This window comes from Nerophis ophidion, linkage group LG03, assembly GCF_033978795.1.
Source record: "Nerophis ophidion isolate RoL-2023_Sa linkage group LG03, RoL_Noph_v1.0, whole genome shotgun sequence".
In the NCBI taxonomy this organism is placed as follows: domain Eukaryota; kingdom Metazoa; phylum Chordata; class Actinopteri; order Syngnathiformes; family Syngnathidae; genus Nerophis; species Nerophis ophidion.
The window spans coordinates 24,906,046-24,932,579 of NC_084613.1; the positions used below are offsets into that span (position 1 = coordinate 24,906,046).

At 39.5% G+C, this 26,534-nt stretch overlaps 2 protein-coding genes across 2 annotated transcripts; one reads left to right on the forward strand and one right to left on the reverse strand.

The window, feature by feature from the left end:
* The first annotated feature begins 28 nt into the window (after window positions 1-28).
* gpia (glucose-6-phosphate isomerase a) lies at window positions 29-17,618 on the forward strand. The gene is made up of 18 exons (XM_061894703.1): window positions 29-277; window positions 2,527-2,617; window positions 2,841-2,909; window positions 2,980-3,099; window positions 7,773-7,856; window positions 7,926-8,072; window positions 8,130-8,201; window positions 8,274-8,318; window positions 8,409-8,462; window positions 8,530-8,590; window positions 8,653-8,696; window positions 8,773-8,925; window positions 13,111-13,240; window positions 13,319-13,395; window positions 16,818-16,946; window positions 17,032-17,107; window positions 17,177-17,243; window positions 17,319-17,618. The coding sequence occupies exons 1-18, from the start codon at window positions 159-161 to the stop codon at window positions 17,440-17,442; spliced, it is 1,662 nt and encodes a 553-aa protein (XP_061750687.1). The 5' UTR covers window positions 29-158; the 3' UTR covers window positions 17,443-17,618.
* Window positions 17,619-17,691: 73 nt separating this feature from the next.
* On the reverse strand, window positions 17,692-19,132 carry mphosph6 (M-phase phosphoprotein 6). Its single transcript, XM_061894706.1, has 5 exons — window positions 18,940-19,132; window positions 18,690-18,802; window positions 18,527-18,617; window positions 18,106-18,206; window positions 17,692-18,028 (listed from the first exon to the last, which is right to left on the reverse strand). The coding sequence occupies exons 1-5, from the start codon at window positions 18,985-18,987 to the stop codon at window positions 17,878-17,880; spliced, it is 504 nt and encodes a 167-aa protein (XP_061750690.1). The 5' UTR covers window positions 18,988-19,132; the 3' UTR covers window positions 17,692-17,877.
* Window positions 19,133-26,534: the final 7,402 nt, after the last annotated feature.

Consider the following 26,534-nt stretch of genomic DNA (forward strand, 5'->3'; position numbering starts at 1 on the left):
CTCAATAGGGGCGTGCCCTCTGCAGCTCATTGGTTTGTACGTGCGTTGCTGTCACATCTCCTCACTGCGACTCTTGGAACCCGACCGGAACCGAACACTCGCACGTCGTCGTCGTCGCACATTTTTCTGGACCGCAGTCTTCGCCGAGCAGAACCGTCATGTCTCTGTCTAACGACCCCAACTACCAGCGGCTGAAGCAGTGGTACCAAGCCCATTCCGGAAGTCTTAAAATGAGGGACTTGTTCGCTGTAGACCCGGAAAGATTCCGCAAGTTCAGGTAGGCTCAAAAAGCAAAAATGATTATTCAATCAAATGCCAGTCACTGTTTTATGTGAAGTTTTGTTTCTTGCGAATTGGTACCGTGTGCACCACAAGGTCATTGTGACCATTGCATGTCTAAATGTTTTTCTCCTGCAGTCATTTTCTTATCACGGTGACCGAGCATGGGAAACATAAAAACGTGACGTCACAAGTTGAGGAAAAAAAAGCTTCCAGGCCGTTTAATGAACTAGACGAGCTAATGTTAGCTTGATGGCTAAAGACACGGAGCAGCCAATATTCCATTATGGGACACCAGCAGGAAGAAGCAACGTTTGCTTATGATTAAAAGCTACACAGTAAGAGTAAATATTTTTTTAACGTCAACCTTCTGTCAAACATGTTTAATTTTAAGCATCAACCTGTTCGTAAGCAACTGATTGAAGACGGCAGATATACGCATGCGCTGAAGTGATTGGAGGACGTGTGAGGCTGCACGCCCCAACACTCTCACGCAATAACAATAAGACGGTGACACAAATATTTTATCAGAACAGAAAATATAATCGTATTAATTTACAACGATAGTTGGCAGGACTTAAATGATTTATAGAGTAATTTGCCACTTTTTACATCAGAGGTCACCCATGGGCACCAGGTAGCCCGTAAGGACCAGAGGAGTAGCCCGCTGGCCTGTTCTAAAAATAGCTCAAATAGCAGCACTTACCAGTGAGCTGCCTCTATTTCTAAAATGTTATTTATTTACTAGCAAACTGGTCTTGCTTTACTTCCATCCATCCATTTTCTACCGCTTATTCCCTTTCGGGGTCGCGGGGGGCGCTGGCGCCTATCTCAGCTACAATCGGGCGGAAGGCGGGGTACACCCTGGACAAGTCGCCACCTCATCGCAGGGCCAACACATATAGACAGACAACACTCACACTCACATTCACACACTAGGGCCAATTTAGTGTTGCCAATCAACCTATCCCCAGGTGCATGTCTTTGGAGGTGGGAGGAAGCCGGAGTACCCGGAGGGAACCCACGCATTCACGGGGAGAACATGCAAACTCCACACAGAAAGATTCCGAGCCTGGATTTGAACCCAGGACTGCAGGACCTTCGTATTGTGAGGCAGACGCACTAACCCCTCTGCCACCGTGAAGCCCTGTCTTGCTTTACTTGACATTTTTAATTCGAAGAGAGATAAAACTCAAAATAGAATTCAAAAATCCAAGAAAATATTTTAAAGACTTGGTCTTCACTTGTTTGAATCAATTCATTTATTTTTTTTACCTTGCTTCTTATAACTTTCATAAAGACAATTTTAGAGAAAAAATACAACCTTAAAAATTATTTTAGGATTTTTAAACACTTTTTACCTTTTAAATTCCACCCTCTTCTTTCCTGACAATTTAAATCAATGTTTCAGTATTTTTTTTTTATTGTAAAGAATAATAAATACATTTTGATTGAATTCTTCATTTTAGCTTTTGTTTTTTCGATTACGAATATTTGTGAAATTTGTGAAATATTTCTTCAAACTTATGATTACAATTAAAAAAAAAAATATTCTGGAAAATCTGTCGAATCAAATTTAAATCTAATTTCAAAGTCTTTTGAATTTATTTTAAAATTTTTGTTTTGGAAAATGTAGAAGAAATAATGATTTCTTTGTTAGAAATATAGCTTGGTCCAATTTGTTATATATTATAACAAAGTGCAGACTGGATTTTAAACCTTTTAAAACATGTCATCAAAATTCTAAGATTAATCTCAATCAGGAAAAATTACTAATGATCCATAAATTATTTTTATTTTTTTTCAGAAAGGTTTGAATTAGCTAGTTTTTCTTTTCATTTTTTTCGATTGAATTTTGAATTTTAAAGAGTCGAAATTGAAGATAGACTGTTTCAAAATTTAATTTTCATTTTTTTTGCGAGTTTTTCTCCTCTTTTAAACCGTTAAATTAAGTGTTTTTTTTCATAATATATTCTCTACAAAAAACCTTCCGTAAAAGGAAAAAAATGTACGACGGAATGACAGACAGAAATACCCATTTTTTATATTTTTATATATATATATATATATATATATATATATTAAAGGTAAATTGAGCAAATTGGCTATTTCTGGCAATTTATTTAAGTGTGTATCAAACTGGTAGCCCTTCGTATTAATCAGTACCCAACAAGTAGCTCTTGGTTTCAAAAAGGTTGGTGACCCCTGTTTTGCATTGAAAACTAATGATTATCGTGTGTGTGTCAGTGTGACGGTAGAGACCAGCGATGGTGACATTCTGCTTGACTACTCCAAGAATCTCATCACCCAGGAAATCATGGACATGCTGATCGCCATGGTAACCTCCACCTATTCACCTCACCCCTGACTAATGTGGACAGACAGGAAGTCAGCAACACTTATTGTGAAAAGGGCCTAGAGGCTGTAATGCCGTGGCGACACGAACCATAATGTCGAAACTCGGCCTGCGCGTGTTCCCACAATAGCACTGCAGCACTTACTGGTTATGTGTCCTCAGATTAAACCTGGGAGTCATGTGACATGTGTGTTTTGTGTGGTAGGCGGAGTCCAGAGGAGTGAAGGAGGCCCGTGAGAAGATGTTCTCTGGAGACAAGATCAACTTCACAGAGGTGTGCTTGTGAGCTTCACGTGCACGCTCGCTCATGACGGCTTCAACTCATTTTGTGCATGTGCACGTAGGGTCGCGCCGTGCTTCACGTGGCGCTGCGTAATCGCTCCAACACTCCCGTCCACGTTGACGGCAAGGACGTCATGCCGGAAGTCAACCGCGTGCTGGAAAAGATGAAAGCCTTCTCGCAGGTGTGTCTAATGCTGCAGTAATCTAATGCTTTTGTCTTGTAGCAATTTATAAAACACACTAAAAAACACACTAATTTGCATGAGTGACAGAAGCAGCATTTTTTTCATCCATTTTGCTCCGAAGTCTTGTCTTGACAATCCAGTCTTACTCAGGTAATCAACAAAAATATGGCCTTTTTTATATTTTTATCAGGGCTGCTCAATAAAATATAAATTTACACCAACATGTGACGTCTACAAATTACGTTTAAGAAAAAAGATTTAAAGTGCTGCATCAAAAGCACATATTACTTTTATTATTGTGGCCCGGTATAGCCCCGCCCACTAACAGGTACTGGGCCAATGACCAGTGTTTGTTGGCTCACTATAGACAGTGATTTTAAGCTTGACAAACAAGTCAATGACGTTTTAAAATCTTATTTTTATCATCTATGGCTTTTAGCAAAGGTAAAACCGTTTTTATCTTTAAACCTTTTTGAACAAGTCGTGCATGCTTTTATTTCATGTTGCCTGGACTACTTCAATGCACTTTATGCTGGCATTACCCAAAAAGCTCTCTCCTGGTTGCAGTTAGTCCAGAACGCGGCAGCACGACTTTTAACAGGGACCAGGAAACGCCAGCATATAACCCCAATCCTTGAGAGTCTGCACTGGCTCCCTGTTCATTTTAGAATTGATTTTAAAACATTGCTGTTTGTTTTTAAAGCTTTACATGGACTGGCACCTCATTATATCTCGGACCTCATCCAAATTTACACTCCTGCGCTCGTTCTGTGGTCCGAGAGCCAGCTCCAGCTCGTGGTGCCCAAGACCAGACTAAAAACCAGGGGAGACAGGGCCTTCTCTTTGGTCGGCCGTAAACTCTGGAACACTCTGCCCCTCCATGTTAGAACTGCTCCCACAGTGGAGTGTTTTAAGTCTCGTATTAAGTCCCACTTTTATTCTTTGGCTTTTAACACTACGTGAGTTGTGTGGTCCTCTGTGTTTTCTGTGTTTTTTAAAATTTTGATTTCTATTTTTTGTTTTAATTGGTTATACCCTTTTTAAAATTGTTTTTAATCATATTTATTGGTTTTATATTGGTTTTATTTTTTATTCAGTCATTGTTGGAGCTAAGGATAATATTTCAATATTGTTTTTAATATTGTTGTGCAGATCTTTGGAAACATTTATGTTGTTTAAATGTGCTATACAAATAAAGTGCACTGGATTGGATTGGCTCTGTTTGTGTTTTCCACAGAACTGTAGTCTATCTGTGGTGGTATTTCAATGTCCAATTTGCATAATTGGTCATCACTCATGCATATGCGATTCAGGCTGTCATGTTAGTCTCCTACAATAAGATCAGAAATAGTTACTAGGTTTGTTGCGAGTACTATTTAACGTAAAGTATCCAGAGGAGGGTGCGGCCCGCAGACAAATTTTTAATGGCCCGCGGCACAATCTAAGAATACTATTACAAAAAAAAAAAAGTGGAATAAAGGCACTGACAGGCCAAATATAACGTGAAACAGTTCAAATGTTGACACAAAGTTGCCTTCAAAGTAGTTTTTCTTTGAAGGGAACTGCATTTTTTTTTGGAATTTTGCCTATTGTTCACAATCATTATTAGAGACAAGAACACGTGTCTGTTTTTTAATGATTTAACAATAAAAATGATTGAAAGATGCGGCTAATGGGATATGGGCAGCTCGGTGTGAGAGGGGTTGGTGCGTCTGCCTCACAATACGAAGGTCCTGAGTAGTCCTGGGTTCAATCCCGGGCTCGGGATCTTTCTGTTTGGAATTTGCATGTCCTCCCCGTGACTGCGTGGGTTCCCTCCGGGTACTCCGGCTTCCTCCCACTTCCAAAGACATGCACCTGGGGATAGGTTGATTGGCAACACTAAATTGGCCCTAATGTGTGAATGTTGTCTGTCTATCTGTGTTGGCCCTGCGATGAAGTAGCGACTTGTCCAGGGTGTACCTTGCCTTCCGTCAGATTGTAGCTGAGATAGGCACCAGTGACCCCAAAGGGAATACGATAGAAAATGTGTGTATATATATATATAAAATATACACACACAAACATACAGTGGGGCAAAAAAAGTATTTAGTCAGCCACCGATTGTGCAAGTTCTCCCACTTAAAATGACGACAGCGGTCTGTAATTTTCATCATAAGTGCAATTCAACTGTGAGAGACAGAATGTGAAAAAAAATCAGGGAATTCACATAGTAAGAATTTTAAAGAAAAGGTTCTATTTTGGTTTCATCTGACCACATAACGTTCTCCCAATCCTCTGCTGTATCATCCATGTATCCATTTTGTATGAACTCAACTCGTCGTGTTTGGAGGAAGAAGAATACTGAGTTGCATCCCAAGAACACCATACCTACTGTGAAGCATGGGGGTGGAAACATCATGCTTTGGGGCTGTTTTTCTCCTAAGGGGACAGGACGATTGATCCGTGTTAAGGAAAGAATGAATGGGGCCATGTATCGTGAGATTTTGAGCCAAAACCTCCTTCAATTAGTGAGAGCTTTGAATGGTTGACCAAATACTTATTTTCCACCATATTTTACAATGTGAATTCCTGGATTTTTTTTTTCACATTCTGTTTCTCACAGTTGAAGTGTACCTATGATGAAAATTACAGACCTCTGTTATCATTTTAAGTGGGAGAACTTGCACAATCAGTGGCTGACTAAATACTTTTTTGCCCCTCTGTGTGTGTGTGTGTGTGTGTGTGTGTGTGTGTGTGTGTATAATATATATATATATATATATATATATATATATATATTAGTAACATACACCTTCATAACAATATGTAATATGTTTAATATATATAGTGATCATTTTAATAATTTCCAGGACTAATTCCCTCCGCTCATTGATATCTCTTTCCATAGCAACGCACGTCCGACTTGTAGCAACAAATGTTTTTTCCTACTGCCGGAATGAAACGCGTGTGTGTGTTTTCTAATCATGGCAGACTAGTAAACGGACAACAAAGACAACTGTTTTTGGAGAAATTAAATTCATTTGTCCAAAAGAATGAGACGTTGGAGCAGACGGAAGCCGGTAGAAGGGGATGAAAGCGATTTTGTCGCTGTAAATATGGAGCTTGGCGCCAAGCTATTTCGACAAAAATGGAGTGCTTACTCAAAATCAACAGGAAATATCCTCAGCCACCTGGAGCAAACAGACAACTGTCCATCGAGTGAGGCACTTTAATATCGACCATGACACATGCAGTTCGTTATGCGTTTTATTACAACTACAGTACATACGCTGTCTGGCTAGCTCAGCTGTGTACAAACAAAACTTGAAACGTGGGCTAATATGATTTTTCACGTTTTCCAGACAGTACAAATTAGTGTCGTATCGCAGTGTTTTGCATTGCAAACTCAAACATGTTGATGTAAAAGCTATCTTATCTAGCGGTAGTTAGCTTTTACGGCCAATACCAAAGCACGCCAATGTGTTACTACGCTAGATAAACAGTTCCTCAGTGTTTGCTCTTACAATAACAATTTCGCTACAGTTTGGTTATTATACAGCTCACGGAACGTAAATGAAGTATTGTTGATGGTTTTCGAATGCATTTTTAAACTGATTTAGAGGTAGAATTGATTGCTCCCATTATCTGCATTGCTAGCCACCTAGAACAAACAGATTTTTATATGTTAGAAAGCGGAAAAAAACTACTTTAGTCTTCCATAAGTATTGTCAACGATATACAAAATCCCTTTTAAAAGGGTCACTGCTCAAAAAATAATAATGAATCAAAATCAATGTTATGAATTATGGATCTATTCATGGCTCCAAATTCCTTTACATCAAATATTACATTTTAAAACTTTTTTGGGGAAAATATGTCATATTTTGTGTGTTTGCTAGATTAAAAAAAACAAATTTTTGTTGGGGGAAAAAGGGCATTACAACAAACAAAAACTCCCCATGAAAAATAATACACTTAAGTGTTGAAAGTAAAAAAAAAAAAAAAAAAAATGATTACTTATTTTTAACACTTTTATGAATGGGGCCCTTTTGGATCTCCAAGAATTGTTGTGGGGTGTTTTTTTTTTGTTGTTTTTTTTTAATAATAATGAGTTAATTGACAAATGTGTAAAATCAATGGTGTTGTGAATTATTGACCCAATTAAGGCTCAAATTTCCACACATCAAATACTTCACTTAGAATTTTTGGGGGGGCAATAAAAACAGGATTTTAACAAAGAGCATAAAGCATAAAAAAATACTCTGTATCAACAAGCCTGAAGATGATCTAAAGATTGAAGTGTTTATTTATTATCTATTTTGAACATTTTCATGACTGAGACCCTTCTGTGTGCCTGGCACCACACTTAAAGGAGAGCCCTAAAGTATAAAAAAAAAAATCTTGATATTGCATTAACTTTGAAAATGAATAATTTCAAAATGGCACAGTTTGATTTTTCAGTGTGCAGTCCTCAGTTGAAAAAAAATTGAACAGCCCAGATCTAAAGGGATCTGAATATAGCGACAAAGCTCTTAAGCTACCAACATGGATCCCTCCTATGTTTTCTTAGCTTTGGCAGACCAGCTGCGTAGGAAAAGCAGAGTTATGAAGATGGAACGGAGGCCACTGAATATTTTTGTGGCGATTTGTGGTGTTAAAAGGTCGTGACTTGATTATGTCGTCCACAGAAAGTGCGCAATGGCGAGTGGAAGGGGTTCACCGGGAAGAGCATCACCGACGTGGTCAACATTGGTATCGGAGGTTCCGACCTGGTGAGTTAACTTTCTGGTCATGAGATGAGTCAACCAACGAGGTTGCTGAGTAGCAGGCGTTACCTTCAGGGTCCGCTGATGGTGACCGAAGCCTTGAAGCCATACTCAGCGGGCGGACCAAATGTGTGGTTCGTGTCCAACATCGACGGTACTCACCTGGCCAAAACACTGGCTCAGCTCAACGCAGAGACCACGCTCTTCATCGTCGCCTCCAAGGTGAGCATTTTTTTTTGTGTGGCTTTGCTCTGTTGTTAACGTGTGCTTTCCTCGCAGACGTTCACCACACAGGAGACGATTACCAATGCCGAGTCGGCCAGGGAATGGTTCCTTCGTGCCGCCGTCAATGTGAGGCTGCGTCATGTGACCGTGAGTCACAAGACCGCCGGGCCTCGTTGATTAATTTGTGGTGTTTTTCAGAAAAGCGCCGTTGCCAAACACTTTGTGGCTCTGTCCACCAATGCGGTAAGTTATGAAGACGTCACAACTTTTTGTCAGTCTTTTTTTTTGTGTGTGTATGTTTGTGACGCCACAGCGCTCTTGTATCGTCCGCAGGCCAAAGTCAAAGACTTTGGGATCGACACGGAAAATATGTTCGAGTTCTGGGACGTAAGTTTGCGCCCACGTGTTTGCATTCGTGTTGACGGTTTGACTTATTCGGCGTTGTCGTCCTCAGTGGGTCGGCGGTCGTTACTCGCTGTGGTCAGCCATCGGTCTTTCCATCGCGCTGCACATCGGTACGTCGTTGATGTCTTATTTAGTAAAATATATATTTATTTCCATTATTCTCTTTTTTTAGGGTTTGAAGGCTTCGAGCAGCTGCTGAGTGGCGCTCATTGGATGGTAACATCATCGTCATCATTCTACTTTTAGTAGTTTCCAATGATTTGTCATCCCTAGTAAATGTGCCTTCCGGCAGGACAACCACTTCCACAGTGCTCCGTTGGATCAGAACCTTCCTGTCCTGCTGGCACTACTGGGGGTCTGGTACATCAATTTTTTCCAGGCCGAGACGCACGCCATGCTGCCCTACGACCAGTACATGCATCGCTTTGCTGCCTACTTCCAGCAGGTTAGAATCCTTGCAAATATTTGTCATTTTTATGACCCGATATCTCTTTAATGGACAACATCACTACTTCATTTTTTTTTTAGAGTAGTCAGCGTACAGCTTGTATTGCAATGTATATATTTTTTTATTCACTGGAAATGTGTTCAATACACACATTATCTAAAATTAGGGATCTCCAAACTTCTTCACTCACGGGCCATTTTGGGTTAAAAGATTTTTGTGTGTGTTTTTGATTGATTGATTGATTGAAACTTTTATTAGTAGATTGTGCAGTTCATATTCTGTACAATTGACGACTAAATGGTAACCCCCGAATAAGTTTTTCAACTTATTTAAGTCGGGGTCCATGTTAATCAATTCATGGTACATGTGTGTGTGCGCGACAGCAAAGTGCTGATTGTAACGTAACAACGATTATTTCGTACAAAAAAGATGTAGTATATACAATATTATGAGGAGATCATCAGTTTGTTAATAAAGTAATTAATACAGCGTTAAATAACAGATTGATCAACAATACATAAGTTTCAACTGTTATTACTCTTCGCCATGCCACTCCCGGCCGACAGACAAAACACACACAGACCAACGCAGAATGGACCATGGATGCATATGACCACATACCCCAGCCCACACGTTTGCCACCGCTTTTAATTCCCTAGTGGCAATGGACGGCTGGAAGTTGCAAGTTTTGTTTTATCTGTGTCGTAATATGTATATTTGTGCTTATCGTATCGCTCTCAAATTTTTGTAATTTTTCCGCGCTCAGTCAGCATCAATTTTTTTTGAGTCAAGCATCCACCTTTTTATGGGGGTAAGTGGCGACCCATCAGTGTTCCAGTTCTGTCACCTTGTATGTCTACTCTTGAACGGGTTTGGGCTAAAAATTAAAATGTTGTTGTACTTGCGCAATGACGATAGTCCTTCCTTTGCCAAACATTAGCTATTATGAGTATTTGAACCACTCTTACCTTGTTTACTTCTGTGACGCCCTCCTTTTTGTAACCAATCAGAAATATCAAGCAGTTGAATTGTGGTGAAAGAGTAGATTACCCATCATACTTTGTAGTGGATTTAAACGGGTGTAATTTTGATTTGTTTATGGTGCTTAGACATTTTTTTATAATGTCCACGTTAGGGTTGTATGGTATTCCGGTACTAGTATAGTATCGTGGTAGTAATAAATCAAAAATGTTACAATACTCTTTGTTGAAAAGTACCGGTTCGGCCATTTTGTTTTTTTTACAGGCATGACGGCGCATCGTACCATCGGGACATTGCCCGTAAAACCAGCAAAGGAGCATGTTTGGCAGCGCACAATCACTGAGTGCTTACAAGCAGACACAGTGTGTAGACAAAAAAGGTAGAATGGATGCATTTTGGCTTAAAAACTAAAGATAAAGGTGACGCTATAACTGAAACACCCACGGGAAGAGGTGCTTTAAAACATGGCTAGCTAGTTAGCGGCTAATGTCCATCTGCAATCGACAGTGTTTTAGCTACTTGTAAATCATTAATCCTCACCTCCATGGAAACAAATAAAGTACGTTTCTTAAAAGTATCATCCCTACAGGACAAGGAATAGTTAAACATGCTTCACACCATGGCTCACCAGCGTCACAATGTAAACGAACCCCAATAGGTGGATCTACCCCTGACATCCACTGTAATGATACCAAATACAAGAGCATAACTAGTTGATAATGGAATGATCACATTGATATTTTTTATTGTTACGAAATCTTTTTTTTTTTTTTTTATAAATTATATTATATTCATAAACTCATGAAATACGTCCATGGACACATGAGAACTTAAATTATGACCAATGTATTTAAATATGACCCTGTAACTACTTGGTATCGGATCGATACCTAAATTTGTGGCATCATCCAAAACTAATGTAAAGTATCCAAACAACAGAAGAATAAGTGATTATTACATTTTAACAGAAGTGTAGATAGCACATGTTGAAATGGAAATCAAGCAGATATTAACAGTAAATGAAGAAGTAGATTAATAATAAATTTTTACAGCTGGTCCTTTATAATTTTGACAAAATAATGGGATGATAAATGACACAATATGTTATTGTGTACGTCAGCGGACAAATTAGGAGCCTTTGTTTGCTTACTTACTACTAAAAGACAAGTTGTTTAGTATGTTCAGTTTTATTTAAGGACAAAATTGGATTGCAATAAGAAACATATGTTTAATGTACCCTAAGATTTTTTTGTTAAAATAGCGCCAATAATGCCATTTTTTTCCGTCACTTTGTTTAGAAAAGTGTCAAAATTCATTTTGGTACTGGTACCACAATATTGGTATCGAGACAACCCTAGTCCACATATTTTAGTGGGCAGGTTGTTTGTTTTGTACGACGTGCATTAACTTTCTGATTTTGGACCATGGGTGGGAATGGTTGTTTAATTTGGTACCTATTGATTAACACCACAACTGTGCAATGATTATGGTCAAAGACAAACAATATCAACATTGTTCATTAGATGGCAGCACTTTGGCACGGTTTCATCTTGAATATTTTCAAAAATTAACTGGCACGTCCCGTGGGCTGTAGTTTGGGGATCTCTTGTCTAAATAGCTGGCAACACAGGTGAGTAGCAAGATACAGGGGCTGTCAAAACGCATGCCACTTAACAAAACCCAACACATTAGTGTGGGGCAAAACACATTCAAAACGGGAAGTTGGCATGGTCCTTGTAAGGAAGCCCCATCGATATAAATACGTAGGACTCTGCTGGCTATTGGAAGAATGCGTCACCACGGCTGCCAGATTGAACAGGGGGAAGCCGTGTCTATCAAGGATTACAGTTTTGGTGCCAGTTGCACCAGTCTGACGAAACCCCTGCCGGTCGTGCTGATGTGTCTGACAAATCTAGCGATTTTAATGACCTCTGTTTTCTCCGTATTGCATGTTTTAGGAGTTTGTGTGTGTTTTGGACATTTTTAGGCCCTGTTTGCCCCTGTAGGCCACCGTAGTGAAGTGAATTATATTTATATAGCGCTTTTTCTCTAGTGACTCAAAGCACTTTACATAGTGAAACCCAATATCTAATTTTTACATTTAAACTAGTGTGGTCGGCACTGGGAGCAGGTGGGTAAAGTGTCTTGCCCAAGGACACAACGGCAGTGACTAGGATGGTGGAAGCGGGGATCGAACCTGCAACCGTCAAGTTGCTGGCACGGTCGCTCTACCAACCGAGCTATGCCGCCGTAGTAAGATGATTGTCTTGTCCCAGAGTCTTTTTTATTTATTTATTTAATTACAGACGGACAAAATGTATTGTTACTTTTGTTAATATCACTAGAAGCACACTGATTATGGACAGGGAACCACAGTTAAAATATACATCATCATATAATGAACAAAATACAGTACAATACAATTCCTTTCAAAATCTACCCACCAAATACCCATTTACAATTTCATACCAACAGGTTGACATTCTTAAAAAAAGGAATCTTTAAATCGGTCTTTAAACCATATACCTTATTCAAATTTGATTAAAAGGTTGCATCTTGAAGATCTGCAATAATCTCATTAGATAGATAGTACTTTGATTCCTTCAGGAAAATTAAAATTCCAGCAGCAGTGTACAGAGTTGAGATCAATTAAAAAAAAAAAAAAAAAAAAAAAAAAGTAATTATACTTAGAGAGGTCAAAACCATAATTATGCAACTGTGAATTCCTCAACCATAAGGGGTGTGATAAATATACTAAGCATTATGTTGCAATAAATTTTGCTTAAAACACTTTTTAAAAATGTTTAAAGAATCTAGCATGGTGTGCACCAGTGCTTCCAACATAGGGGATTTGCAGTTCATAAAGGGGGAAAGATCAAGTCCAACATGTACTGTGATGAGTCTTAACACATCTTCAAGATGACTAGTGCCTTATTGGAAAGTTAAATGTGATGGAGTGGCCAAGTGTGAACTCAATTGAACACCCGTGGAGCATTCTCAAGCAGCAACAAAAATATAATTCAAGCTACACACTGACTTAGCTAAATTTATATATTTGCAGCAGAAGATGGATGGATGTTTCTCGATAATTCTTGTTTATAGAAGCAGAACCTCCCTGTGATGGAGGAAGAGTGGCGTCTTCTTTTATTCTCATCACACATGTATTATTATTTACTGGATGTGTGTGTATTGCGTCCACAGGGAGACATGGAGTCAAACGGGAAGTACATCACCAAAGAAGGAAAACGGGTTAACTACCACACTGGACCCATCGTGTGGGGCGAACCCGGGACCAACGGCCAGCATGCCTTTTATCAGCTCATTCACCAAGGTTTCACACGCACACACACTGCATATCATTGTTTAGCTTCATGCTAACAACTTCCCGCTGGTGCCGTTCCTTCTGCAGGCACTCGTATGATTCCTGCTGACTTCCTCATTCCGGCTCAGTCTCAGCATCCAATCAGAGACAATCTTCACCACAAGGTAACATGTCTCAATACGCTCGACATTTATCAACACTTTGCGCAACGTGAGTGGGTGGTTGAACCTCCAGCGAGCACGCAAAACAAACTGTGAAGTTCACTTATCGAACTGTTACGTTTTTAGACCACCACCCCTAAAAGATCTGTATTTATTTCCTCAGTGCAGCAGTTTATGAACTCAAATCACTTTGACATCTTAAAATTTCTCCTATTATGCAATAGTACCATTTTAAAAGATGTAAAAAAAAAAAAAAAAAACAGTTGTATCTTTTTATGTCAGGCTAAACTAACATCAAGCAGAATTGTTTTGGCCTCTCCCCCCACTTGAAAAAAAAAAAATATTTTTTTAATTTGTAATGAAACTTGAATATAACTTGCATGTTTTGAACTCATTGGGAAATTAATTTTTTTCTTTTATTGCAACACTAAATTGGCCCTGGTGTGTGAATGTTGTCTATCTGTGTTGGCCCTGCTATGAGTTGGCGACTTGTCCAGGGTGTACTCTGCCTTCCGCCCGATTGTAGCTGAGATAGGCACCAGCGCGCCCTGCGACCCCAATGGGAATAAGCGGTAGAAAATGGACGGATGGAAACATACATTTATAAGCTTTCTTAATACCTTCCTAAATCATTTCTACCTAGGATTTGAACCCGGTACCTGTGCCTTACAAAACAAGGGCATATGCTGTGCATCAACCTGTGACAGAGGGGAAAGTTGTCCTTATAGAATAGAATAGAAAGTACTTTATTGATCCCTGGGGGAAATTCAGCACCACAGTTTGCTCGCAATAGACAATAATATAAATATATTCTACATTTAAGCTCAGTCAAGAAGGAACATATGCATTATACAGTCTGATGGCTGTAGGTATGAAAGACCTCATGTGTTGTTCCGTGTTGCATTTTGGGAGTCTGAGGCTTCCACTGAACGAGCTCATTCTCTCCGCAAGGTCTGAGTGTAGTGGGTGGGAGGTGTTGTTCATAATGGCTAGGAGCTTTGCTAGACTTCTTCTGACACCACCGCCAGATAGTCCAGCTCCACTCCCACCACGTTACTGGCCTTCTCTACCAGCTTGTCCAGTCTTTGTTCCCTGGCTCTCACCCCGCTGCCCCAGCAGACCACAGCGGACAAGAAGGCGCCCGCCACCACCGACTCGTAGAACATCTTCAACATCTTTTTACAGACGTTGAAGGATCTTAGCCTCCTGAGGAAGTAGAGGCGGCTCTGTCCCTTCTTGTAGAGGGCCTCAGCGTGTTTTGACCCATTCAGCTTGTATTGTTGTCAGTGACAGAGCACGAAGCGGCTAGGAATAGATTTGTGGTAAAATGTCATATGAAGTGCCCTATCAAGGAATTGACTTTTTGTATGCTATTATCTCGTAAAACTTGGCCCCTCGTGGATCACAGCGTCCTGTGCACGTGCCTGTTCTGCCTATAAGGCGAGTTGGCCCTACTCTCTCCCCATGGACAGTAAATGGTGAGCTTACCCCCAATTTGCCAAAAAAAAAAAAAAAAAAAAGCTTAAAGCTTTACCAACTATCCTTCAGAGAGATGTGGGAGCTGTAAGTTTGAGCAGTTTTTTGTTCTTCAGCAAAATATGCTAACCTAACATTATTTTGTTAAAATGAGTCTGTACTGTTAGCATTGTAGCTCAGGCGGCTTAGCCAACGTTCGTGTCCTCATGGTCCACACCTGTAATTTTATGTTGTTGTGATATATGACAACTATTATGTTGGGTATGTTAGTGTCTATGTAAAAATTTGATAAAGTACTTCTTGGAGACCCACACTGTCGGAGAAAGGAGTGGACAAACACGGCTCTATAGCATTAAAGCGACATAAGCAGTAGTACTTTTAAGCAGTTGAAATTCCACCATCAAGGCTACGTTTTGGACAACATACTTCTAAGGCACTATTGTGTGACCTCTGACACTAATTGGAAATTGTTGAGAATACTATATGACCTTTTTAAAAGGGCCCACCCTTTTAGGCTGACAATACTGGTACTTCAAAGTTTTGGACCAAAAATGTGGTAAAAGTTCCCCCAATTTGGAACCAGAAGTAACTTTAGGCTTGTTTTCTTACAAGTTTTGGCACATTTTGAAATGCCAACCTTTAAAAATGTGAGCAGGTCTGCATCAGCTTGCTAAAGTCACCTACAGAAGACTAGCAGCAATTTCATATAGCATAGTAGGTATGTGTTTTGATAGCATCTTAATCCTGAATCAACATATTTCCACTCAGAATTTGAAGGAATTAGCAAATATGTCTGTCGTTTCTGGTCTTGCCACTTTCTTCTAGGCTGAAGTGTGGCATGAGTGTGTGAAAGATCAAGGATTATGCTGTTAAACAAAGACTACTTTATTGGACAAGCAAACGTCTCAACAGGTTCTGCAGCATGTACACCTGTGGGGAGAATTGGCTCCTCCATGCCTCAGCCTGTGCTACTTGGCCTTTTGACTGTTATAGTGTACCAACCAGAGGTCAAGCTCGGGTCACCAGGCCTATACAAAAGAGACCATCTCCTCTTATTTTCATATCATATCCCTGACAGCCTGACTTTGTCCATGTTATGTTTTGCTTCCTGGAGGGTGACCCTGTTGTCCACCCGTTTCGTTTTGGCCATTAAAAAAAGTATGAGGCATAAAACTGGATGTTTGCTGACAAAAGCGTTAACCTTTTCCATTACACGGCAACAAATACTGCATGTCTACATCTGCTCGATGCATTGTTGCAAGTTGTAGCAATACAATAGAACTGACCCGCACAAAATGGCTGAAACCAAGTAAGTGAGTGTAATTTGTTGCGAGGATTTTGACTTTTAATGTAGGCATTATTATCAGGGACCAGCTTTCCACTTGTGGCAGATAAAAATACAGCAAAAATAAGTGCATGAAAAATACAACTCACTATAACGCTGAATTAGTGGGAGCCCTGGGCTTGTTTCTCTGCAATGACATGCAGATGGAAATCAGCTTTAGGCTACAATCTGTTACATTTATATTTTATATGTTCATTAATGTGCATCGTATCAACAAATGGCAACTTACTATGAGGAGTATTATTGTACATCTATAAACAAGCTTATTGGTGTGTCTAGTGGGACAGGGGGAAAGTTGAGTCGGAGAAAATGCAGTCGTTTACAAATTGTTTTTCTGTGGCCTGGTAGCAAATGCGTCACGGACCGGTGGTTGGGGACCACTGCTCTAGATGACGTCCCACCAAGAGGGCAGTGGAAAAGGGGGCGTTTCAAATACAGTTATCTACCCATTACTCAAAAATAAATTGTTATGGGAAGCATAAAATTCATAGAGTATTTGTTAGTGAAAGGCCACTATTAGTCCTTCCTGGAACATTATAGCGAGGAAGTGTTGCTATAATGGCGTCTTGATCAGTTTGTTGCAATTAATCCTGTAATGTTGCAGATCCTTGCTGCTAACTTTCTGGCCCAGACTGAGGCTCTGATGAAGGGGAAAACGTCAGAAGAAGCTCGGAAGGAGCTGGTGGCCAGTGGTTTGTCAGGCGCCACTCTGGAGAATCTTCTTCCTCACAAAGTAAGACCACCGATCTGAGGATGCGTCTATCTGATGGCCATCGCGCAGCGTCACGTGATTCAGCCTGTGTTTTCTTACTTCTAAGGTGTTTGAAGGGAACAAGCCAAGCAACTCCATTGTCTTCAAGAAGCTGACTCCCTTCACGCTGGGAGCTCTAATCGGTGAGTCCATCTTTAATAAACCATCACGCCAATCCTTCTTGATGGTTACTGACAGAACTGTTCTCTCAGCCATGTACGAGCAGAAAATCTTTGTGCAGGGCGTCATGTGGGGCATCAACAGCTACGACCAGTGGGGGTAAGTTTGTCTTCCGCCATTTTGGACACGTAGCCTACATAAAACTGCTGACTCGCGTTGTGTCAAACACCCTAGTGTCGAGCTGGGGAAGCAACTGGCCAAGAAGATCGAACCGGAGCTTAAAGACGACTCCGTGGTTCTCTCTCACGACTCCTCCACCAACGGCCTCATCAACTTCCTCAAGAAGAATTTCGCTTGAATCCTTCAACGGAAATCATTCATAGCCATTCCCGGCTGCGGCGTCCTTATCGGCTTGATCTGTGACCCCTCGCCCCACCGTCCTTTGGCACAGCGTCTTTGGTTTGTGTAGTCCAGTTTCACGTGCACATGTTACTGTAGTCCGCTTTTCACAATAAAAGTTGTCCGTCTATGTGAGATGTGGGAATTTTTCTTTGGTTCTTCTGAGAATACTCAACTTGTACTTTTATGCTGAAAGAAGCGACGGATATGTGAACACTTGCTGTGTTTAATAAACCACACCGCCTCCCCTACACTTAAGCAATGGTGGGGGGTTTTCTGGTTGTCACACAAGCAAACAAAGTGTAAAAAAATTGTTGCTGACACAGGAAGTTAAACCTCCGGTGTCAGCAGCAGTCCGTTACTCAAAAAGATTAAAAATTTTAAATAAAGTGTGTCAGTCAAGGTTTGGCTTCAGGAACATCTTCTTTGCTTGGTTTGTTTTCACAACATTTTGATTGACGTCTTGGTCATCCTCGTCGTCTAAATTGATTATTTCCCGCTTCCTGGCAAACTTCTTCTTCATGCTTCCCACTAAACTCTGGTACCTGAGGGACCGTTAAAAGGCGTCAGCTTGTCTTCATACTGTCTAAAATTTAAAAGCAGCGGAGAGAAGTCAACGCACCTGAGCGCCATCTCCTCGTCCGTCACATCAGTCTGCATTTGGCCAGCGTTGGGATTTACTTCCTCTTTGGCCTGGTTTGGGTTCATGAGCGTCATCAGTTTCTGAAACCAGGAAAAACAAACCAAATATGGCATTTGGACAGGTGCATAGCAGTGAAGCGAATTATATTTATATAGCGCTTTTTCTCTAGTGACTCAAAGCGCTTTACATAGTGAAACCCAATATCTAAGTTACATTCAAACCAGTGTGGGTGGCACTGGAAACAGGTGGGTAAAGTGTCTTGCCCAAGGACACAAAAGCAGTGACTTGTATGGTGGAAGCAGGAATCGAACCTGCAACCCTCAAGTTGCTGGCACGGCCACTCTACCAACCGAGCTAAACCGCCCCTGCAATGTTTCTGTCTTCTTCAAACCGAACTGACCTCGACTTCTGGGTTGAAGCCTTTAAAGGACATGCGGCCAAACAGAAGCTCTTCAAACGGAACAAAACTCTTCTCTTCCACTATGAAGTTCCTAAAAGACAGAATAAAATGCAGTTCTCAGCCATCACCAACATTATAATAATACAAATAAAAAAAGTAATACTCTTTGCTTTGTTGCTCGGGCAGGTCCAGATACCAATGTTCATCACTTATGATTCTTTTTTCATCGTCTTGCAGCTGCTTCTTCGTCTCTGCATCCAAACCTCTCTGCATGAACTGCAAATACGTTTTACAGGTTAGCCATGTATTTTATTTACGGTCCATTAAAACTGCACTTTAAATGAAACGTCAATTCGACTCGGTGAGTTCGACCTATGAGCTAGCACCTAATTTGCCAGCTACCAGTTACTTACTTTCATCCGGAGCACATTTTTGGAGAGTTTCACCGCGTCAGTCGCCATTGTAAACACGCCGATTACAAACAGAAGAAAACAATTCTGACTCTGGATTAAAACATTACGTTCTTCTTTGCTTCACATAGTCCTGAAACGTCACGTGGCCACCTAATCTGCGCAGGAGCAATACTTCTTCTTCTTCTTCTTTTGTTTTTATTGCGGTTGGCAAGCAACCTTCTGGTGTGCATTACCGCCACCTACTGTAATGGAGTGTGGACCGAGGTGGATCCCTACTCTATATTCTTTTATTTAACCCAGTGTTTTTTAAATATGTTTATATTGCTTTGTATCCTATGTTTTCTGAATGCAATCCTAATATACTTCCCACTTCTAACCTAATATTTTCTTTTGCTAACTTATTTTCCATTATTTCTCTTTCTCTATTGTATTTCCTACATTGTATTAAAACATGGTCAACATTCTCTATTTGATGGCAAAAATCACACAGCCCTGTAGTATATTTTCCTATCAGTTTTAGTGAACTATTTAGATATGTATGTCCTAATCTCATTCTAGTAGTAATATCTTCTTCTTTCCTATTTCTACCCCCTCCTCTCATGACACCTACTCTCCTCTGGACTTTGTAAAACTCTCTACCTTTTATTTCCTTATTCCAATTATCCTGCCACTTTTTATTGTGTTCTATCTTAATTATGCTCTTCACTTCTTCTTTACTGTGCTTAATCTCCATGTTTACTTCTATTTTAGTGGTTGCTTGTTTTGCGTATCTATCAGCTAACTCATTTCCCTCAACTCCTACATGAGCAGGAACCCAGAGAAATGTTACCACACCTCCCGCTTTATTTATCATGTAGATTGCCTGAACTATTTCATAAACTATATCTAGTCTTGTTTCTGATGCTATGTTTTTTATGCTCGTCAATGCACTGCTGGAGTCCGAGCACACGACTGCTTTCCTTGCTTTGTTTTCCTCTATCCAGTTAACTGCCATATAAATTGCTACCAATTGCCCCGTAAAAACAGATAGTTTATCACTGATTCTTTTATTTAACACTATATTTCCTTGTGGGATAACTACAGCAGCTCCTACTTTACTATTTATAGTTTTTGATGCATCTGTGAATATCATGATGTTATCAAAAAACATTTTCTCAATCCAATGTTCTATCTGGTCACTATTTAAATTTCTATTCTTCAGTAATTGCATGTTTACCTTTGGGTTTTCGTACATCCACGGTGGTATTGCAGGAATTGGTACTGTAGGGCTAACTTTAATATTGTCAATTTGTGCTTTGATACATATATCTCCTATTATCCACCCAAAGCTCCACAACATAACCTTAACGCCTGCGACTGGATCCGGTCTATTTTCCCAAGTAGTGTTTTTGAAGCAGATTGATAAATAATGCATCCGTAGTCAATAACAGATCGAAATAAAGTGATATATATTGTTTTCAATGTCAACCTATCAGCCCCCCAATCTTTACCCCTCAAAGCCCTCATTATATTTAACACCTTTTTACTTTTCTCCACTATTTTGCTGATGTGGGTTGACCAGTTAATATTTTTATCAAACCATATTCCTAAATATTTAAATACTTTTACCTCTTCTATGTTTTCTCCATAGAGTTTTATTTGGAGCTTGTTTTGTGCTTTCCTCTTCGTAAAATTTATGACTTTTGTCTTTCCAACAGAGAATCTTAAACCCCTAGCCGTCCCCCAGTCTTGAACATTATTTACCGCTTTTTGAATCTTCTTTTCTATATGATTTGTATTTCTACCTCTCTTCCACATCACTCCATCATCAGCAAACAATGCCACCTCCACTAACCCTTCCACTTCACTAAAAACTTCATTTATCATGATGGAAAATAGTACTGGACTTATTATACTCCCTTGTGGGGTCCCATTTTCCACTTTGTATTCTCTGCTATATGCATTCTCTATTTTTACTAATAATGTTCTACTTGTTAAAAAGTCTTTTATCCATCTGTATATTTTTCCTCTAATCCCAATCTTATTTAGTTTCATCAGCAACCCCTGTTTCCACAACATATCATACGCTTTCTCTATGTCAAAAAATACCGCAATTATACTTTCTCTATTTATTTGTCCCTTTCTAATTTCCTCTTCTAGCTGCACTGCTGGGTCATTTGTGCTTCTTGCTTTGCGAAAACCACTTTGGTAGTTTTTTATAATTTCTTTTGACTCTAAATAATATATTAATCTTTCATTAATCATTTTTTCCCTTACTTTGCCCAAATTTGAGGTCAATGCTATCGGCCTATAATTTCCTGCCTCTTCCGGATCTTTCCCTGGCTTGCATATTGGAATTACTACAGCTGTTTTCCACTCATCTGGTAATTTTCCTTCTTCTTATATCCTATTATATAATTCCAAGACCACTTCTTTGCTGATGCTACCTAAATTTTTGATCATTTGATAACTCACCAGGTCTTTCCCTGGCGTCGTATTTTTAACTTTTTTTAAAATTCGAACCATTTCATCCTAAGAAAATGTCATATCCATAGTGTTGGTAAAACTATTATCGTTGCCTTCCTTCATTTCCTCAATATTTAAACTAATTGTTTCTTCTCTCTTTTGTTTTTCTACATTTCTCAAATTATCATTACTGTGCACTTTAACAAAGGTTTTTGGTAAAAGTTCTGCTTTTTCTTTATTTCCTACCACACTCCGCGTTCCATCTTTCATCACATGATTTTTATGTTCTTTTCTGACCCCTGACATTCTCTTGATCATTCCCCACACTTGGCTTAAAGGAGTAGTTCTATTTAAATTAGATTAGATTAGATAGTACTTTATTCATTCCGTCAGGAGAGTTCCTTCAGGAAAATTACAATTTTCAGCACAATCCCATTCAAGATCAGACAAACATTACAGGGAGACAGAACAGGATCACTGACGGGTCTGCCGGCTTCCAGCGCCCCTTACAAAAAAAAGATGAAATACAGGTAAACAAGGGGGGGGGGGGGGGGAATAGAAGATTAAAATGAAATAAAAAAATTGGTCTTAGCCTGGGCCTTGGAGGGGGGGCGCAGACTGAGGCCAAGGGGGAAAAAAAAAAAAAAAACCAACAACTCATAGCCATAGTACACGTCCCTCTTCCATGTGTGTAAGAGGGAAACATCAAACATCAAAGAACACAGAGGACATTAAAGACATTAAAGCAGCAGATACAAGCAGACACTTCTACATACAGCTATGAATAAAAAGTAAAAGAAACATATCCACTGTGATGGCCTCTGCGGTGATCCACGCCATCGTCCGCTGGGGAGGAGGGAGCATGGCCAGAGACAGGAGCAGACCCAACAAAGAAACCAAGACAGCTGTTAGTGTTTCACAAAAAGTTCTCCAATGGTGTTTTCTTGTTTTTTTAATAACATACCTTACTCTAGCTTGATGCCTTTTATATTGGATCATGTCTTGGAAATTATGTGTTCTTCTCAATATTCTAAATGCTCTATTCCGTTCTTGTATTGCATCTGTGCACTCTTGTGTCCACTACGGCACTATCTTCCTTCTTCTCCCTATACTATTCCTTGGTATGCTCTGTTCGGCTGCTTCTATTATGCACTTTGTAATATCTGTATTTAATTGTTCAATATCTTGATTTATATCTACTTCCTTTAAAGTTATGTCGGTAATTTCCCTAAATTTCCCCCAGTCACCATGATTATACTTCCATCTTCCTTTTATCCTAGTGCTTTCTGTCCTATGATTTATGTTTATGTGAATGAAGATTGGATAGTGATCACTTCCCATTGTGCTGTATTTATTTACTTCCCACTCCACCTTTCCTGCTAACCCTTGTGACACTAGTGTTAAATCTATTGCTGTTTCTTTACCCGTGACGACATCTAACCTTGTTCCCGACCCATCATTCACACACACCAGTTCTTTTTCCTCCAAAAGTGCTTCCAATGTATCCCCATTCCAGTCATCCGTTTCACCCCACATTGTGCTATGTGCATTAAAGTCACCACACCAAATAATATTGCCACTCCAGTGCTCGATTATTGTTTCTAGTTGGTGAATTTCTAATTTCTTGCATGGATTATAGAAGTTTAGTACTTTGTATCTTTCTTTATTATTCCATACTTCTACTCCTACTATCTCTAGTTCTTGTTTTACTTTTAATATTGAATAATGCATATCTTCCTTAATAAATATGGCACATCCTCCTCCCTGCCCATCATTCCTATCTTTACGTATCGTTATATATCCTTTTATTATAAAGTTTAATTTTGGCTTCAGCCATGTTTCTTGAATACATATTATATGTGGTTTGTTTTTCATATTATTAATACATCCCTTTAATTCCTGTCCGTTTGCTATCAAACTTCTGGCATTCCACTGAACAATTAACATGGCATTGGATTGTGGTAACATGACTCGGTCTCGTCTACTCTCTGCAGCTCACCTTGCACCTGTTCCCAGGATAGTTCTTTTAAATTTAAAAACTTTGCTGCTGCTTTGACAATTATTTTGATTTTCCCAGTCTTGTTTCTAGCCTGTTCTGTACAATTTATTACGTAAGCCAGGAATACAACTAGTTTGTCCATGGAAATTCCTGTATTTGCTGCCTCTTGTTTTTTATTTCTTGAACTATTTTCACTTCTGTCCTGTTCTGCACTTTCTTGATTTCTTATTTTAACTGCCTCTGCGTATGTAATATTTCTTTCAACTCTGATTTGCTGTACTTCTGTTGCCTGTTTTCTTATGATGCAGCCCCCATATGCTGCTGTGTGATTCCCGCCTCAATTACAACACTTGACCTGTTCATTTTCTCCACATTGTCCATATTCATGCTCTCCTCCACACCGTCCACATCTCATCTTAGCATGACAAACACTAGCTATGTGCCCATAGCGTTGGCACTTGAAACAACGTACTGGGGGTGGCAGGTAAGCTCTAACATAGAAGCTTAAATACCCAATCATGATTCTCTCTGGTAGGACCTCCTCTGCAAATTGCACTAGCACGGATTCGCTCTCAGTCTTTTCACCGTTCCTAAATGCCATCATTCTTTTCATCATAGTGACAGTTCCTCCTTTTATTTTTTCAGATCATCTAAATCTTATCCTCTTGGGATTCCTGTCACGACTCCTCTTGCCCCCTTTCGTTCTCCCACTTCGATTTTGCAATCGCATTGCTTTGTTCTTTTGCTCTCCATTTTTGCATTTGATCAACAGCCGTCCGTCCCTGAGCACCTTCGCTATCTCCACCTCTCCAATGTCCTTCTTTAATCCCTTAACCAGTGTCATCAAACTAATGTCATTCATATCATGGTTTGATTTAAATGTATAAATTATCTTATATTCATCTACCATAACCCTTTTCCTCTTATCAACCTCTTCATCGTCTTCATGCACTCTTTTAGCACTCGACTTTCCTTCACTCCCTCCTCTCCCCTTCTTTTCTCTCTCCCCTCTAGTCCTATCCATTTCCATACTATCCTCATACATCCCGTCACTATCCCCTTCCATCTCGATCCAGTCACAAAACAGCTTATGCTCAACCGCCAAAACAGATTTGGACACTCTCGCCGCCGCCAAATTCACTCCAAATGTTTGGTAGTTCCGCGTCTCTCCTTCCGGAAGCTTCCACCCGTCGTGTGAACGTCACTCACCTCCACTCAGAAGGAGCAATAACTCTTCTTCTATTTTTATCTGGCAATCTCGGCCTCGACCCGTTTGTGGAGCATTAATGTTTCCATGTGGCTGTTTGACATATTGCAACTTACCAATATTTCTCAGCAAGTTTCTTGTGAAGTGAAACCTAAATTCTCCTATCGGAAAAATGATTTAAAATGATTAATTACATCTTGGAAAAAGTCACAAAATAGAAAAGCTACTAAATTATTGTATTTATTGGATACATTGAATTAGCCTTTTTTAATGTCATTTGTATTCTCTTATTTTACTTTTACATTTTTTCTTTGTATTTGGATTGCAATTGATTTATTCTATACTACTATGTAAATTACTAAATCTGATCAATAACTTATTGAAAATAAACACGTTGAATTGTATCATATTGGAAGTGCCTTATGTGTTTGTAAATTTTATGTATACTGTTTGTGTGTGCATTTGTTAAAAAAATTAACTTGCATGTAGTAAACAACGGTGGAGTTGTTTTGTACCTTTTAAAATAAATTATGAAAGATACAGGAAAATACAAACACATTTAAAGTTAGAGTTAAAGTACCAATGATTGTCACACACACACTCGATGTGGTGAAATGTGTCCTCTGCATTTGACTCCCTGGGAAGTGAGGAGAACATTGAGCAGCAGCGATGCCGCGCCTGGGAATCATTTTTGGTGATTTAACCCCCAATTCCAACCCTGATTGATGCAGAGTGCCAATTAGCAGGGAGGTAATGGGTCCCATTTTTTATAGTCTTTGGTATGACTCGGCCGGGGCTTGAACTCCCAACCCACCGATCTCAGGGCGGACACTCTAACCCAGTGGTTCTTAACCTGGGTTCGATCGAATCCTAGGGGTTCGGCGGAGGTCAAAACACACCCGACTCATCGTCTCAATAAAAACTTCTACCTATCGGCGTATTACGGATAAGGCAACAGCAGAAGTCACACTGATTTGCAGGTGTGTAATTTGTTGTGAGCTTATACACTGTGTTGGTTTTGTTCTTTGAACAAGGTGATGTTCATGCACGGTTCATTTTGTGCACCAGTAATAAAACATGGTAACACTTGAATATGGGGAACATATTCACCATTAATTATTGTTGCTTATTAACATGCAAATTAGTAAGATTGGCTCTTAACTAGTCATTATTAAGCACTTATTAATGCCAAATTCGGCATGGCCTCATTATAACCCTAACCCTCTAACCCTAACCCTAACCCTAACCCTAACCAAATAACTACAAATTAAGTCTTTGTTACTTAGAATATGTTCTCCACACTGAATTGTTACCAAAAACACATAACTTTGTCTTGAATTAAAAAAAAAAAAAAGGGTTTGGTGAATGCGCATATGAAATTAATGGGGTTCGGTACCTCCAACAAGGTTAAGAACCATTGCTCTAACCACTAGGCCACAGAGCTATTTCAAAAGTATTTGTTATATACACAACACAGAACAATGAATGCCACACAATACAGAGATGAAACAGAAACGCAGATTGGATGATGATTATAAAATGTCATAATTCACATAATACACAATAAAATCAATGCATGTGTCCCATTTGTAGGGAGACATTGCAGTCAATTGAAATCAGTGAGGTGGTTTATGCCCACTATAGTACACACCACAAATGCATCAAATTGGAGAAAAAATATTTATTTAGATTATTCATAAAATATGATTCACTCATTATTGTTTATTAGCAAATGTAATGTTTGAACGTTTACCAACTTTCAAAAGACGCGCTCTCTGAGAAGATGACAGGCAAGTAGAAAATGAAACTTGTTTTGTTTTTTTACTCATGTCACCAACGGGCCACTCTCTAAAGCAGTGGTTCTCAACCTTTTTGTCAGTGATGTACTCACTGTGAACATTTTTTTAATTCAAGTACCCCCTAAACAGAGCAAATCATTTTTGG

Excerpts from the sequence above, each read along its gene's own strand:
- gpia (XM_061894703.1), top strand. The coding sequence starts at position 159 with ATGTCTCTGTCTAACGACCCCAACTACCAGCGGCTGAAGCAGTGGTAC. Across the intron at positions 7,857-7,925 it reads GTATCGGAGGTTCCGACCTG|GGTCCGCTGATGGTGACCGA; the intron begins GTGAGTTAACTT and ends CGTTACCTTCAG. Across the intron at positions 16,947-17,031 it reads AGAATCTTCTTCCTCACAAA|GTGTTTGAAGGGAACAAGCC; the intron begins GTAAGACCACCG and ends CTTACTTCTAAG.
- mphosph6 (XM_061894706.1), bottom strand. The coding sequence starts at position 18,987 with ATGGCGACTGACGCGGTGAAACTCTCCAAAAATGTGCTCCGGATGAAA. Across the intron at positions 18,618-18,689 it reads CCCGAGCAACAAAGCAAAGA|GAACTTCATAGTGGAAGAGA; the intron begins GTATTACTTTTT and ends TCTGTCTTTTAG. Across the intron at positions 18,029-18,105 it reads GACGAGGAGATGGCGCTCAG|GTACCAGAGTTTAGTGGGAA; the intron begins GTGCGTTGACTT and ends ACGGTCCCTCAG.